Source organism: Rattus norvegicus, chromosome 4 (genome assembly GCF_021556685.1).
Source record: "Rattus norvegicus strain SHRSP/BbbUtx chromosome 4, alternate assembly SHRSP_T2T, whole genome shotgun sequence".
Taxonomy (NCBI): Eukaryota; Metazoa; Chordata; class Mammalia; order Rodentia; family Muridae; genus Rattus; species Rattus norvegicus.
The window spans coordinates 149777544-149794535 of NC_141537.1; the positions used below are offsets into that span (position 1 = coordinate 149777544).

Here is a 16992-nt window from a genome sequence, read left to right on the forward strand (position 1 = left end):
AATACATGTTTCCATTTATGTAGTTCAAAACAGGCAAAGCCACTGTGAGGACCTAGCAGGGGCTGGCCAAGCTTAGATAGAGGGATTATGTGATTTTCTTTGTGTTTTCTTTACTTAAGTAAAAATGTTTACTCCAGAATATGAACATAGACAAATATTGACGGACCCTAGAGAGACTATGTGGCCCCTCAGCCATTCCTGCCCTGGTAAAGCCAGCTTCTGGCTGCTGGTAAAGGGCCTTAGGGGTCCCTTGTTAAGATCTTGGGAGCATCCCACCCTTAGATTCCTGCACCAGAATTATCTGTCTGTTGTGTGATTGCTATAGAAAATTCACCTTGGGCAGGGGTCAGGGGGAGGGATCCAGCTAACTTGGCAGCCAGACTCTAAATGCACAGACAGAGGGTGTCTGCACGAATGCACTCAAGATCTCTCTAGGGTTAAGGAGGTCAGACAGGAATGATCGCATGGCTTGAATTCTCAGCAGCCAGTCTAGAAAGCACTTATGCCTGCTCTTTTTCTTCTTCTTTCTGAATCATACAAAATAAACACAAATCCCGTGTGGACAACAGGAGCGGCAGTTTCCAGTCTGTTGAAGTTCTCTGCTTTCGGGACCGCACCATGCAGGGAGCAAGAGATGTGACACACAGCATCATCTTTGAAGTGAAACTTCCAGAAATGGCGTTTAGCCCAGGTAATTGGCAGGTCCTTGCGAGTGTATGGAATGACGAGTGACCAGAGACCCAGCTTTCTGCCTGTAGCCTCACAATGGCAGGAGAAAAGGCACAGCTCCCACCAGACAGCAGTGTGAGCACCTACCTGTCACAGGCTATGCTCAGCCCTGAGCAGAGGCTGAGCTCTGGCAGCTTCTCTAGTGAGCCTTTCCAGTTTAGGGGGTGTTTCCCCAGCTTGATTTAATTTGTTTAGTCTTGATTGACATGGACTCTTTATTTATGCCTCTTCCTCAAGGAAGGCTGATGTTATTGATTACTTAACATGTTCGTTCATTGAGTAATTGAAGGTGTGTGTGACCCTGTTCTCCATACAGAGTGTCAGTCAACAAAGGCTTTCTCCTTCCACTTGTAATATTTTCCCTCAGCCTTGCATAGCTTTTATGCACGTTTTATAGATTAGGAAATAGTCTTGGAGGCATTTTATAGATCATGCTAAATGTGTCTGTATGTGTGCAAATGTGTATGTATAGTGCATATGTGTGGACATGCAGTGCATATGCACTCAAGGTAGAATTCATGCCCAAGTCTAAGGGAATGAGGAAAGTGCTTTCCATGCGTCCTGCGAGAGCTGAGCAGTGTCCAGCCTATGGTGCTACTCACCATAAGCTCACTGAGTCCCCTACAGCCATGAGCTATGCATCTGCAGAGCACCTTCATGTAGACCGCAGCCCCTCTCGATTAGACAGTTCTCTTAGTGCACGGGTGTGCCTTAGTGTGTGCATCAGGTGGCAGGGATGCCTCACGTCTTCTACAGTGCTGAAGTCAGAAGGACTCAGGGTTGCCTATTTGTTGTTGTCTCTGTGCTCCAGCCTGGAGATCGTAAATACAATAGCAGAGGTGAGCAGAGTCCTCTGTGTGGTCAAGGGTGGAAGCCATTCCATTCAGAGGCTTTCTGATTAACTTTGACTTGGCGCCCTCTTCTGGTGCATCCTGAAATAGCTCCCCCTGGCAAGCTTACTTAAGATGCAGTGAGTTCATAAGTTGCAACTCAAAAATGGGGAGGTGGAGTATCACTAAAAAATGAAGCCAGGAGCATGCAGTTGCCAGACCCTTTTCCCATGCTCCTAATTTTACCCTGTGGGGATGCACTGTCTTCCTCTGTCCTTACTGAGCCTTTCTGCTCCCCTCTCTGGTGTGGCTCCTGCTTAATCCCCCTCTTATCCCAGGCCTAGGCTTCTACCTTTCTGTCTTCTTTGTACTCCATGATGAAGAGTTGTTCTTCATCCTAGAAGGGACAGTTTCTTCCTGTTTTACATATAAATTCGTGTTTTACTTAGCTTCAGATAAAGCTCTATAATAAACATTATATAATAAACATAAAGACTTAGCATCATGATGTGAGTCCAAAGTGTTCCCATAGCCACAGTCCTCAGCGTAGCCACATGTGACATAACGACATCACACCACATAGCGCAACGCTCCCTTAAGAGTCTGTTGCCTAGGGATCTCAGGGACACTTAATTGGTATAAGTACACTCTGTGGTGTTCTCAGAGCAGGACAGTCAGCAGCCTGTCATTTCTCAGAACTCACCCCCATGATTAAGCAACACATGGTTCTCCATCCAAGGCATCCCATAGTTGGAACTTCAGTGATGTGAGAAGTGTTAAAGCCTCCATAGCTGGCAGAGAGCTGCTCTGGACACTGCATGAGCAGGTGTGGCCACTCCTGGGGGTGAGCTGGAATGCCAGCTTCCCTTCCCTGACCCTGTGCTTATTCCTACCATGTTCTTCCTTCATTTGGACTGTGTGTTATAAAGCCAGCTTATGTAGAAGCAGTGTATGAATTCCTGGTCTTCACCCATAATATTTTTCATTACTAATAAGCTTACAGTGCATATTGGCTATAGCCAATAAAGCACTTGGGAAGTGGAGGCAGGAGGACCATGAGCTCCTGCCTCTAAACAAGCAAATGAAGAAATAAATGAATAGAACAGAAGGGCAGACTTGCGTATGCAGATGTTGTAATTGAAACTTAGAGTTGTCTCAAGTGTCACATGTAAAAAGAAGACCATGGCTGGTATCCTGGTGGCCACTATCTGAGAAACAGCTCTTAAATTTAATGTAAGAGTGATTTAGAATCAGAGTAGAAAATGAGTGAAGAGCTCTGGTTCCTTTGTCCTAGTAAAGGAGTCCTGAAGCCTTCATCTGAGTGCATGAGTTTGTGAGTCTGTGCATGCTATGTGCATGTGTGAGTTTTGTGTGTCCTTAAATAAAAGTGAGCATGTGAGTGTTGGTGTGTGTATGAGTAAATGTACAAGCATATGAGTTCATGAGGGTTTGTGTAATTGTGTGTGTGCACATGTGTCTGATTCTAAGACTATATATGTGTGGTTTGGATTATTAGTGTTTATGGGCATGTACACATGTATGTGTATATATGGATTTGTGTGAGTCTGTAATGCATGTGAGCATGTACAAGCATGTACATATGAATGTGTGAATATGAAATTGAATGGATACACATGTGAAAATGTAGGGGTCTTTAAGTATATTTGCATGGATGTGTGTTTATGTGTATATGAATGCACACCTGTGTGAGAGCCCCCATGAATATGACTATTTGCGAATATGCATTTGAGTATCTATCTGTATGAGTTGTCATGTGTGTGGGGGCTCTATCTTAGTGTGAGAGAGTCTGTGCATATGTATGTGACTTGGCAAGCTTGTAAGTGTATACGTGAGTGCACATTTCCATGTTGGTATGTATACATGTGTAATGTAAGTATTGATGTGCATATATGAGACTGTATGTTTGATTATTGCATGTTGGTTTACTTTTGGAAGTGTGTGTAAATGAACGTATGTGTGTATGCCTGTGTGTTAGTGTATTTCTGAGTGTGTAAATGAATGTATAAGTGAATGAGCCTGTGTATCCATGTGTACACACATGTAAAGGTTACACTGTCAGGAAGAATTTTGTCAATGTGTATTTGTGAGTATCTTAGTGCAGGTGAGCGAGTGTGCAGGAGCTTGTATATCAGTGTGTGTGTGTGTGTATGTGTGTGTGTGTATGTATAGTATGTGTCTTTGTGTTAAAGCCTATGCATGTGTTTTGGCATGTATGTGGGGTGTTCATGTGTGAGTGTGTAGACATGTGAGTTTCTTTTTTTTTTTTTTTTTTTTTTTTTGGTTCTTTTTTTCGGAGCTGGGGACCGAACCCAGGGCCTTGCGCTTCCTAGGCAAGCACTCTACCACTGAGCTAAATCCCCGATCCCGCAACATGTGAGTTTCTAATGATGGAACCCAGGTGTCATTGCACCTTTCACACACGTGCTCTACTTCCAAGCTGTAGGCATGACCCCAGCCATAGCCACAGCCAAAACCTCAGTCACAGTCACAACCACAGTCACAGTCAAAATCACAGCCACAGTCATAGCCACAGCCACAGTCACAGTCACAGTCATAATCATAACCATAGTCATAGCCACAGTCACAGTCACAGTCACAGTCAAAATCACAGCCATAGCTACATCCACAGACACAGCCACAGTCACAACCACAGTCACAGTCATAATCACAGCCACAGTCATAGCCACAGTCACAGTCAAAATCACAGCTACATCCACAGACACAGTCACAGCCACAGTCATAATCATAACCACAGCCATAGCCACAGCCACAGCCACAGTCATAGCCACAGTCATAATCACAGCCACAGTCGCAGCCTCAGCTACAGCCACAGTCACAGACACAGCAACAGTCATAATCACAGCCACAGTCATAGCCACAGTCACAGTCACAGTCAAAATCACAGCTACATCCACAGACACAGTCACAGTCACAACCACAGTCATAATCATAACCACAGTCATAGCCACAGTCACAGTCACAGTCAAAATCACAGCCACAGTCACAATCATAGCCACACCCTGTCACAGCCACAGTCACAGCTACAGCCACAGTCATAGTCAGCCACAGTCAGATCTTTACTTAAGCGGATTGGAAGTGATACTGAAGTGTGTCGGGAGGCTGAGTTCTCTGCTCTGAAGCTTTATTCTGAGCAGAAGGAAGTCTTTGAGAAACAGAACAGGCAGAAGTCCCACAACTGAAGGAATTGTGAGTGGTCTTGTGGCCTGAAGGGGTTTCTGTTAACTCCAGCATGTGGCGAGTAACAGAACTGCAAGAGTGGAAATATCACCTCGGTCTTTGTAGCACAGAATAAGATGCACTTGGAAAGGTTGTGGGAGTGGAGTTCCAGGGGCTCCTATAGCAGGAGTTAAAGGAGAGCTGTTGGGCTGGAGAGATGGCTCAGAGGTAAAGAGCACTCACTGGCTACCCTTGCAAAGAACCTGGGTCCACCTCCCAGGTGGCTCAAAACTGTAACCAGTTCTAGTGGGTCTGATGCCCTCTTCTGGCCTCTGAGGACACTGCATGCATGTGGTGCACTTACATGCAGACAAAACATTCATACGCATAAAATTTTAAAAAAAGTTTAAGAAGCAGGCAGTCACAGTGAAAAGGAAAGGACAAAAGCTAAGTCGGGGGAAGGAGAGGGTTCCTTCTGTAACATTCTTGCCACATTAGCAAGAAGACATGAGTTTGAGTCTGTCTTTCTTTCCCCTCTTAGTAAACTTCATGTCTTATTTGCACTTAAGATTGTCCTAAGGCAGTTGGCTGGGAGAAGAACCAGAAAGGAGGCATGGGTCCGAGGATGGTGAACCTCAGCGGATGTATGGACCCCAAAAGGTATATGTGACCGGGGGCCCCCTGTCTCAGTGGGTGTGGTGGCAATGCTGTGCTGTGCAGTTCAGTGGTGCTGGTATTGAGCCAGCCACTGCTTGTCCATGGCATCGTGAGGGTTAGGGGGCTGGGTGTCCCGAGGCGTGCACGGCTTCTTGACTGTTGTTTCTAGGTCAGACTCTGAGGCACCTGGACCCCTCACCACTGCTTCTTTGAGTTTTTGTTGTTGTTGTATTGTTGTTCTTTATAGAGCAGGCCAGCCGTGGCTTGCCTGGAAGTTGCAGAAATCCATCTGCCTCTGCCTTCTTTCCTGGTTCTTTATTCCTGGCTGTGGACCTCTGATCTACTTGCCACCACAGAAGGATATTACAAGGAATGTTGCATTTGTGGAGAAGCCAGTTTATATTGAAGGATGAGAATCCGCTCACCCTTTATTAAGACTGGGAGAATTTCTGGACTTGGAAGAGCCATTCTTTTAAACCTACACCTCAGCTCATGACCGCTCTGACTTCCCTTCACCTTGCTGTTGGTGAAGCTCCCTACAGGAATTTCACCCCCACCCCAGAATTAGAGGCCGGTGGCATGCTTTCTGTTTGGTGACCTTTCTCCTCCCAGTTGCCTATAAGCTTCATCTTATTTCTACTGTGATTCTGACTGCCAAGCTACCCCCATCTTGTCCCTCCCATAGATCATGTCTCTCTGTTAGAAATAAGTCTGGAGCCCAAGTGAGTGACTCAGCCGCCCATTAATCTTGTGTTCCAGGCTGGCTGAGTCATCCGTGGATCTGAATCTCAAGCTGATGTGCTGGCGGTTGGTCCCCACCTTGGACTTGGACAAGGTCGTGTCTGTCAAGTGCCTGCTGCTGGGAGCTGGTACCTTGGGGTGTAATGTGGCTAGGACACTGATGGTGAGTTTGGTGGCCTCATGGCCACCATCAAGCTGTGCCTCCTTCCCATCCCTTTTGTTCTCCTCAGCATCCTTATAGTTCTAAGAGCAGTCTGCAGCCATTGTGAGATAGAAGCAGAGAATGCCTTCCAGCCCAGCCCCACCCCAGCCGCAGCCTCAGCCCCAGCCCCACTTCCCATCCCACAAATAGAATTCGTACACAAAGACATCACCATTGTTCCAGGATTGTCCTGGCAGAAGGAAACGGTGGCCTTTCCAGGGCCTTGTCACTTGCCCATTCATTTATATTTATAAAAACTGGCTCATGGCCTGCTATTTATAAAATGTTTTCTCTGTAACCTAATAGTTTAACTTTAAAGCTATGTGGTTTCATAAACTGTGAGGAAATATAGGGGCTGGAGAGATGTCTCAGAGCTTAGGATTAATGCTGCTTTTGGAGAGAACCTAGGTTCAGTTCTCAGCACCCACACAGCAGTTCACAACAGCACATAACTCTAGATTCATGAGATCTGATGCCCCTTTCTGACTCCCTTGGGCATTTTATGTATGTACTTACACACATGGAGGCAAACATTATGCACAAAACAAATCTTTAAAAAGGTTTTCAGAAATGGTCTTGTCTATGAAAGTGATGTCCATGACAACAGGACAACTCACATGCAAATACAGACTCGTTTTGTAAGGCCCAATTATAAGCCAGATTTCTCCAGCATGGAGAAATACTCCAAGAAAGTTCTCCATTCTTTTACATGGGGACAACTTACAAGTCATTTTTCTGAAGACTTAATTGAGATTCAAAGTGAATTTCCAGAGGAGTTGATATTTATACTTAATTACTTATTAAGAGAAACCAAAGACCGCTGCAGGCTCTTGTTAATCTTGAAACAACAAAGTAGAATTCTTCTAGCATTCCCTGGCAATCTTCCTCTAGTGACACTGTCAGAAATAACACATTGTAAGTGAGAATTACTGTGACAGTTCCTGGTCTAATGACCATGGGGATCTAGGCCCCGGCATATAATTATTTCATCTTTTAAAAAGAAGTTGACATTCTAATGATCAAAAGTTGAATTTGTACAGTTAAATTTCTATAGTTTCCAATATCTTAATGTCCCTGCTGCTCAAAAGCAAACTTCTAGAAATATGTGCTGGCACATGCCCATTGGGAGGGTGCCATGGTCTCCTGTTTCCATGCAGGGCTGGGGCGTCAGACACGTCACGTTTGTGGACAACGCCAAGATCTCCTACTCCAATCCCGTGAGGCAGCCTCTGTATGAATTTGAAGATTGTCTAGGGGGTGGCAAGCCCAAGGCCCTGGCTGCAGCAGAGCGGCTCCAGAAAATATTTCCCGGAGTGGTATGTTGATGATTCAGGGGGAACGTCCATGTTTTCTTTCCTGTAAACTCTATAAATGTTTAAGTCCTGGGAATCCTGGGGATTAAGGCTCTGTAGTATTGGTGACTGACATGTGTTACTTCCTACCAGGTCATCATGTGACCAAGCCTGCCACCTGACCTCATGATAGCCTCTTTAAAACACTACCAAGAAAGGGTGATTGGATAAAATGCTTGCTATGTAAACATGAAGCCAGGCATGGAAGTGCGTGCCTTCGTGTGTGTGTGTGTGTGTGTGTGTGTGTGTGTGTGTGAGTGTGTGTGTGATTGTGTGAGTGTATGTGTGTGTGTGAGTGTGTGTGAGTGTATGTGTGTATGTGTGTGAGTGTGTGTGTGAGTGTGTGTATGTGTGAGTGTGTGTGAGTGTATGTGTGTGTGTGAGTGTGTGTGTGAGTGTGTGTATGTGTGAGTGTGTGTGAGTGTGTGTGTGTGTGAGTGTGTGTGATTGTGTGAGTGTATGTGTGTGTGTGAGTGTGTGTGAGTGTGTGTGGTGTGAGTGTGTGTGAGTGTATGTGTGTGTGAGTGTGTGTGTGAGTGTGTGTATGTGTGAGTGTGTGTGAGTGTATGTGTGTGTGTGTGAGTGTGTGTGTGAGTGTGTGTATGTGTGTGTGAGTGTGTGTGAGTGTATGTGTGTGTGTGTGAGTGTGTGTATGTGTGAGTGTGTGTGTGAGTGTATGTGTGTATGTGAGTGTGTGAGTGTATGTGTGTATGTGAGTGTGTGTGAGTGTATGTGAGTGTGTGTGTGTGTGTGTGTGTGTGTGTGTGTGTGTGTGTAATCCTGGTGCTTCCATGGTGGGAAGGAAGCAGAGACAGGAGAGGGCTGGGAAACTGGCTGGCTGGCCAGCTAATCTGGCCTGTGCAGCAACAAACCATCACAACCAAAAGCTTCTGCTCTAACAAGGTGGGAGGTGAGGCCTGCCATCTGAGGCTGTCCTCTGACCTCTCCGTACACATCATGGTGCATGTGCACCTGCACACTCATGTGTCATACATACACACACAAAGCAGTCCCACACCCATGTCAACACACAAGCACATGCATTCAAACCCACCAACCAGACAAGTAAAATACAACTAGAGCTGGCCCATAGCCAGATGGGAAAGTGTCTGCCTAGTATGTGTGACACCCTGGCTGCCATCCCCAGCACTGCCCAGCAAGTGCCTCTCATACACCCCAGTAGAAATCAAATGAAGAATGAGTGAAGAAGTGTCATTTGGAGCGTCGTGTTTTCAGACTGCCTGCCAGGGATTTCTGGTGGGTGCAGATGTAGGGTATTAGTTTTCGTCTGTCACAGACTACCCACTGGCTCAGAGGACCACTCATGAAACTGTACTGACTACATCTGCAGGACTGGCTGAAAGCTGAATCCTTTGCTGTATCTCCTGCTACTTTTGAGTCACACTCGTAATCCTTTAGAGATAACGGATGAGAGACAATCCCTGCCCTCCTTCTTTGCTCTCTGTTGCTGTGATAAAGCATTGACCAGAACCACTGAGAAGGAGGAACAGGCTTCTGTGGATCACAGTCCCTCACTGAGAGGAGTCAGGAACTCCAGCAGGGCAGAGGCAGAATTGTGGAGGAATGCTCTCCATGGTTTGCTCAGCCTGCTTCCTTATACACTCCTGTACCATGCAGCCCAGGATAGCATCACCCACAGCAGGATGGGCCCTCCCACATCGGTTGTCAATCAAGAAAATGGCCTAGAGGCATGCCTACAGGCTGGTCTGATTGATTGAGGTAATTCCTTAGCTGAGGCTCTTTCTCTCAGACAACTCAAGTTTGTGTCAAACTGACAAAAACTAACCAGCATATTCAACTCACTTAAAAAGTAAGTTTTAAGATGTTTTTAAAGTCATTCAGCAAGTCTGCCCATTGAATACATGATCATTTTATGTAACAGGAACCACATGAACAATCTTTAAGGTTTCTTCCTACAATGCTAGTAAGAGTGGCATCCTCAGCTCTAGACGTGGAAAAGCTGCCTTCCAGAAATTTCCTCTTTTAGTCTTTCAATATTGATTCATGTGTTACGGAAGCCTCCTGTTGTCGATGTTTTATGTCACAAGCATCCCTGGGGAGCATCATTTATCAAGTGGAATTTATCAAGTGGAATTCCTAGCATTGCCTGAGGATCCACTGTTCCCAGCTCTGCGTTGGGTAGGCAAAGCGTCACCGCTGCGATGTTAGTTAGGTCTCTGCTGGCACTGTGGCATAGCTCACAATTTCCGAGTCTTAGATACAAGCCGGCACTGCGGGTGTGCCAGCTGGGGACGTAAGCTGATAGGCAAGGCTGGACTCAGCTTCCAGTCCACCTTGTATGTGATTGCTTCAAAATGGAGGCCTGAGGAGCCACAGTCTCCTGGTCCTGTGATTCCTAGGAAGACTAGAAGGCCAGAGAGTCTCAGGTCATTCTCATCACAGCACGACACCTTCTTCTCCATTGCTTAAGCAAGTCACAGGGCCAAGCACAGGCATTGACCAGTGTACGCTGTAGTCCCAGTGGGAGGCCTGAAAGTCCTGTGGAAGAAGATGCAGCCCTGTCATTCTACCCCAGGGTGGACAAGCATGGCCACCGGGGAGAACATTCTGGTCTGTCACTGGAGAGGACTGTGACCCTCCATGGGCCCATGAAGGTGTTGCTTTGAGTCTAAGTCCTGCCACTTAGTTCCTGAATTTTCCAATCTGCACCCCACCTGCAGCCATCTGAAAAGTCGGTGTTTTGACAACTCTGCGAAAGCTGATGTTTTCACACTTGCCTGTGGCCAGTGGGATGCAGAGGACTGAGATGCAGTTTTGATCCCTTGCCTTCTGTGGAAGGTGAATCCCTGGCTGTGCTGCTCCTGTGACTCTGAGTTCCATCCTCAGCAACAGACACACACAGACTCATGTACACACAGAGAGAGACAGACACATATACACACAAAGACACACAGACACATGTATACACATATTCACAGATGGATACATAGACACATGCATAGACAGACACACACACACAGAGACACGTGTACACACACAGACTCATGTACAGAGAGACAGACACATATACACACACATACACACAGACACATGTACACACACATTCACAGACAGATACATAGCCACATGCGCACACACACACACACACACACATGTACACACAGAGAGACTCATGTACGCAGAGAGAGTCAGATATATACACACACACATATGCACAGACACACATACACACACAGACATGAACGCACAGAGACACATGTATTCACACATTCACAGATACATAGCCACATGCATAGACAGACACACAGACACATGTACACACACATTCACAGACAGATACATAGCCAAATGCACACACACACACACACACACACACACACACACACACACACACAAATGGCTCAAGGAAGTAGTGAAGGCATGGAGCAGAGCCAGGTATTTGAGGGAAGAGCAGTAGCACTGTGGGCAGAGGAATTCCTGTAGTGTAAGTGATGTAAGTGTGGTCATTGCTTCCCTAGAATGCCAGCGGGTTCAACATGAGCATCCCCATGCCCGGACACCCTGTGAACTTCTCTGACGTCACGATGGAGCAGGCCCGCAGAGATGTGGAGCAGCTGGAGGAACTCATCGATAGCCACGATGTCATCTTCCTGCTAATGGACACCAGGGAGAGCCGATGGCTTCCTACTGTTATTGCAGCCAGCAAGCGAAAGGTGGAGTGTGCCTTATGCTACCTCTGTCTAGAATTTAGTGAGCCACTCAAGAGAGACATGTCCACAGCATGCCCTTCTCCATGGTGGAGGGTGAGCTGTGTGGCCCTGCATCTAGAGCCTGCCCTCCCCAGGAAGGAGGGTGACCTGTGTGGCCCTGCAGCTCGTTACCTCACGTCATCAATCTGCAATGGGTGTGCTTCCTATTCCAGCAATCCTTGCAGGTGCATGTGAAATCCAAGGACCTGTGATGTAGGACACTTAAGTATGCAGCCATTCTTAGGGAGGTTTTCAAGGAATGACAATAAGAAAATACCATATTATAAGATAAAATATCATATGAATGTTATGTTACAATTGTATATAAAAACATGCATGTCTGCCTCTGCTGCCATCACCCCTCATCTGTCTGTCATTCATTCATCATCCACCCTCTGTCTGTCATGCGTGAGGCAAAGGACAAACCGGGAAGGGGAGAGGAGGTACAAGAGGCAATGCCTCGGAGTTTCGAGAACCCCAGAGCTGTGTTTTATTTTATCTTCTCCAGTGTGCCTTTTCTTACTCTTCCAAACTTTGTATGTAACCAAAAATTTTGGAAAACAACTTAATTCCAATCAAGAGGGAGCTCTAAAAGTACAAAGAAGGCTTCTCTGTAAAATCTGTGTGCTGGTGGTAGTGCCTGCCTTTCATCCCAGCACTCAGTGGGGAGAGGCAGGCAGATCTCTGAGTTTGAGGCCAGCCTGGCCTACAGAGTAAATTTCAGGGCAGCCTGGACTACAGAAGGAAATCCTGTCTCGAAAAACAAAAGAAAAAAAAAAAAAGAAAGAAAGAAAAGAAAAAACAAAGAAAATCCACATGGTGGGAAAATCGTGACTTACAAACTGTGTCCCAGTCAAGTTTTCCAAGGAACTAAAAGGGTGTGGCAGGGTGGTGTGGGCAACCACCAACTGCTGTTCAAAGTTCCTCCTGTCAGCTCTGTAACTCTGGGGCAGAGGTGAACTCTGACCTTCAGGCAATATTTGTAAAGCGTCTCAAATGAGATGTTTGTGTTAGTGGTTTATCCTTCTCTTGCAGGTTTCAGTTGGCTGTTAAAGACTAGTTACACTCACATGAAAGAAAAAAGCAATTTAAAGGTAGCCACATGAGAACTTAGCCTTGGCCTGAAATGTGTTTGTCCTGACTCCCTTTTCTTCCTTCAATGCTAACAGCTGGTCATCAATGCTGCCTTGGGGTTTGACACCTTTGTTGTCATGAGACATGGCCTGAAGAAACCCAAGCAGCAGGGAGCCGGGGACCTGTGCCCAAGCCATCTTGTAGCACCTGCTGACCTGGGCTCCTCACTTTTTGCCAACATCCCTGGATACAAGCTTGGCTGCTACTTCTGCAATGATGTGGTGGCTCCAGGAGATGTAAGTAGCGCTCTGTGTTTCTGCCCTCCCAGTGCTGTTTAAAGACTGTCTAATAAAGCAGGCTCTCTAGTTGTAGGGAGGGGGACTGTCCCACCATGTGCCAAGGTTGGCGCCCTTACCTGAATGGCTGAGCCACAGTCACTGCATAAATGTGGCCTGCATAACCTACCCCCTTGTAGCCCTGCATTCACTCCAAAAAGAGCCCCAAATACGAGGAGACTAAGAGCCCCAGGCTCTGGTTCATTCTTATGCTGTCTGTTCGATGATCCAGAATGCCTCTTGTTCCCTGTGACTTTGGAGAACAGGGCAGGACATGGGCCTGTCACACTGTCTAGAAAGTGAATTTCAGGTAAACAGCAAGTGTTATTTTAGTTTTGGGTTTTTTTTTTTTTTTTTTTTTTTTTTTTTGGTTGGTTGGTTGGTTTGTTTGGTTGGTTCGTTGTTTTTTTTTAAGTAAATAAGTTTGCCCTTTATAGTAGTCAAAAGCTGCTTAGAATAAAAAAAAAAGTTCTTGTTTGTTGAAATTGACCTCTTAACTTTATCTAGTATACTTTTATCTGACAATCTAGAAAAGGAACTCCCACCCCCACTCTGAGCATGCTCATTGCTGTGCCTCTAGCTGGGTTCTGCAGCCCTAGTGAGCCTGCAGGAACAGATGTCTCTCGGGTCAGCAGCAAACCTCTTCTGTGAACTGCCCTGTTTCCCCTTCTGCTGTTATAAGCCAGTCTGCTCTCTCTGGAACGACTGACAGAGAAAAGCTGCTATCTCCTCTTGTGTGAGGGAGGAAGGAGGCTTAATGATCTTTATAAGGTGCTAGAACATGCAGCTTGCCCTATTGGTCAGTGGTTGCTATCAAATAGGGTTGACCCCCAAGCAGGACAGCCAGGTCTTTTCTTTACATTGAAATTTTTATAGCATTAAATAACCCTGGGATTTGCCCATTTGGAAGGTAGGATCTGTGGGGTTGACCCAGTAACAGCTTGTGCGTATAGCCAGGTAGTAACAGATGCTTGCAGTTCCACACTTAAGTCCTCAGAGCCTAGGCAGGAAGATGAAGCTCAGGAACCGAGGAAGCAGGGTAGAGATTGTGGCTCCTGCCTCAGTCAGGGTCACTCTGAGCCACTACCTCAGACAGGAGAGTTACTGGATACTCAAGAACGTTCCTCCCTGTGACTCCACCTCTCGTCTACCAAGTACAAGGGGAGTGATGGGGTCTTGTGGAGGGGCACTGGGTGCAGAGCCACCATGATGCCATACTGATGGCTACTGTCCCATCTGTCTCTACAGTGCACATCCTGTTCAGTGTAGTGCCTCGTTTAATTATGTAGTCTCCCAGGACAAGACAGGGTGAGACCATCTGGTCTTCATCAAGTACACCAATCTGGTTGTATTTTAAAGCTTTATCATGGGGAGTTTCAGGTTCACCTAAATCTGGCTGAACTAGAATATTCTATACATGTCTGTGGTTGTTTCTCTTTAGTCCACCAGAGACCGGACTCTGGACCAGCAGTGCACAGTGAGCCGCCCAGGGCTGGCCGTGATTGCAGGAGCCCTGGCTGTGGAGCTGATGGTTTCTGTCTTGCAGCATCCTGAGGGGTGAGTCTGGAGCCAACAGATGAACATGTGAACTGAGTGCTTATTGGTAATGACTGGGCACTGTCTCCCCCGGACTCTCTTGGCCTTTCTAACCAAAACAAGACTAAGAACACCTGGTCCAGTCAGCATGTGATCTTTGGGGTATGTCCCTCTGCCCTCCTTGGGGGTATGCCCCTGTGCCATTCTTGAATTCTTCTGATTATTGTAGTTGATAAGGAAGAAGGAAGACTTTTGCAGGGGCATGTGGTCTTTTACACTTCTCTTCTGTTAGTCTGTAGTGGTTCTTAGCCCTGGACATTGTGAATGTGTCACTGGCATTAGGAACTGCCTGTGGCTGAAGTCTGTGTCCAGGGACTTGACTAATGAAAGTTCTAAGTCCACAGTCCAGGCTAGATCCAGAGCCTCAACACGTACCATGCAGCCTCCCTCCCCTATGGGCACAACAAGATCCTGTGCTCCAGTGTCACACCTGTGTGACAGTGCCTACTCACAGGAAAATAGCATTTATTTTAACACAATCTAAAAGCCATTGGGACTTGAGACAAAGGGATTCCTTTCATCAGTTTCCTATTTTTTAATTAATAGATTTGTTCCTGCATAATTTCATATATGCATGAAACATGATTATAGCGATGGTTATTCTCCCACCCACCACTGCCTATCTCCTGCCTCCACCCTACAAGTATCTTCCTCATATACATGACTTTTTGCTTTGTTTTGTGACCCAGTGAGTGTGACCAGGCCAGCTGTGTGACCAGGATGGGGATCACTGGAGCCTGCTGGGCTCAGCAGTCGATACACATCTCTGTATGTGCCTTCCTCCTCCCAGAATCTATCATTTGGTGTTAGCTCAGGAGTGAGCAGTAAGGCCTCTTTGTCACTTTTCTCCAGGAAGCATTTTCTGATGACCTCAGCTTAAAACGAAACCACACCTTTTAACCACAGAATGGACAAAATCCATACGAAAGGTCACAGGTCACATCCAGTCAGTGTCTCTCTCACTGGCTGCCATGTTGTAAAGGAATGTCCAGGGGCAAGTGTCACAGATAAGATATTTGTCACTATTGAAGTCTGACTTTAAATAATTCTCGATTGGTGCCCATCCATCCTCCTGTTCAGCCTTAGCACCTGCTTTACACCAGCTGCTTCTCCAGAACAGCAGCCCTCACCACAGAGCCTGTGACTATTCCCAGTTCTAGCCCAGCTTCTCCAGGACGGTCGTTTGCTAGTAATACCCTGGGAAAGATAATACAGCCTTTCCCCTGTCCTCCCAGGGCTGTCTGGGATGAACTAAGTAACTCCTCTCAGGTCACTGTATCTCAGGTCACAACTTCCCTTCCCACACCATCTTGCAGGCTGGTGCCTTCCTTGTTGCTTCTGAGCGTAGATCTTACCTGCTTGGTGCAGTTTTCTGTCAAGGCAACACACAGCAGAAAACATACAAAGCTGCTTGACAGCAGGCCCTCGCAGTTATTAGCTTGTATTTTACGTGCAGCTTCCCCACTCCACAAACCCACTAGGCTCACATCCGGGACACAGCCTTGGAGGCTTCAAGGTGCTATTTTGGTTACCTAGTCCCAAAGCTGTTTCCTGTGCTTCTAACATGGAGTACAACCATGTTTTCCTGTCACAGCAACCTTGGAAAATGGGTCAACCAGTTTCCTCATGGGTTCCTTTTTGCCAACAGCTGGCTTGCTGCTGCAGAAGCGTGAGCTGCCTCTTAAAGAACCTTGTCAGAAAATGCAGTCTTTGATTCAGAAAATGCTAAGATATTACCTTTGTCATCTGGGCCTGTTGCCTCTCTAAAGAAAATCGTGAGAGGCAGAAGAGGAGATTAATGTTGGCTAGAAGACCAGCAAGGTCTTCACTTTTGTTTTGGAATATTTCTTTACACATTTAATCCCTAGAAGATATTGCTACATAGTTAGTATTCATTTCGTTTTGCTAACATTTTTCATTTCTTCCTGTGTCTCTAAACCTGTGGCCCTGAGGCATTTTCTTCTGCCTGCAGAATTTCCCTAAGCGTTTTAGTTTTGTTTGTCTGCAAAGGTCTTTGTGTTTAAGAAGGTTTCTCATGTTTGGTGGAATTCAATACTAGCATATTCTTTCCTCCTCCTCCTCCTCTTTTTCCTCTTCCTCCTCCTCCTTCTCTTCCCCTCCTCCTTCCCCTAGTGGCTTTGGGGCAATCTCCCTCCTCTACTTCATTCTAGCTCAGCCTTCTGCATCGTCTGGCAGCAACTGGCATCTCTGGTGTGGGAGTGCCATCTGCAGTGCGCATTCTCTGCCTGTCCCTAGAGTGCCAGTCACTCTGCCCAATTCTCTTGTCCTCCATGCTTTTTCTAAGGCCCACAGCTGTACTGTCTGGTCCCCTCTGTCCCTCGTGTGGGTCCCCTGCCTCCTCGTCGTTCTCTCTGTCTTCCCTTGCTTTCTGTTGGCTCATCCTTATCAAGTCGATTCTTTCTTCTTTGTGCCTGGGAGAGGTTAAATCCATCACAGTTTTCAGTGTCACTGTCACATTTCAGCTTTAAACTTTGCATATATAATCTTATTCCACAGAGCTCTCCACTGAAGTTGTGAATTTGGCCT

At 46.4% G+C, this 16992-nt stretch overlaps 1 protein-coding gene across 7 annotated transcripts in view; it reads left to right on the top strand.

The window, feature by feature from the left end:
* Atg7 (autophagy related 7) overlaps positions 1–16992 on the top strand; it is a 208594-nt gene that overhangs the window by 49379 nt on the left and 142223 nt on the right. For all 7 annotated transcript variants that reach the window (XR_015685579.1, XR_015685581.1, XR_015685580.1 and 4 more), the window contains 7 exon segments: positions 570–691; positions 5327–5417; positions 6174–6318; positions 7515–7673; positions 11210–11404; positions 12610–12810; positions 14291–14406. Coding sequence is in view for 4 of the 7 variants with exons in the window: in XM_087657594.1 (XP_087513720.1) it covers positions 570–691; positions 5327–5417; positions 6174–6318; positions 7515–7673; positions 11210–11404; positions 12610–12810; positions 14291–14406 (1029 nt within the window). In the remaining 3 variants the exon portion in view is untranslated.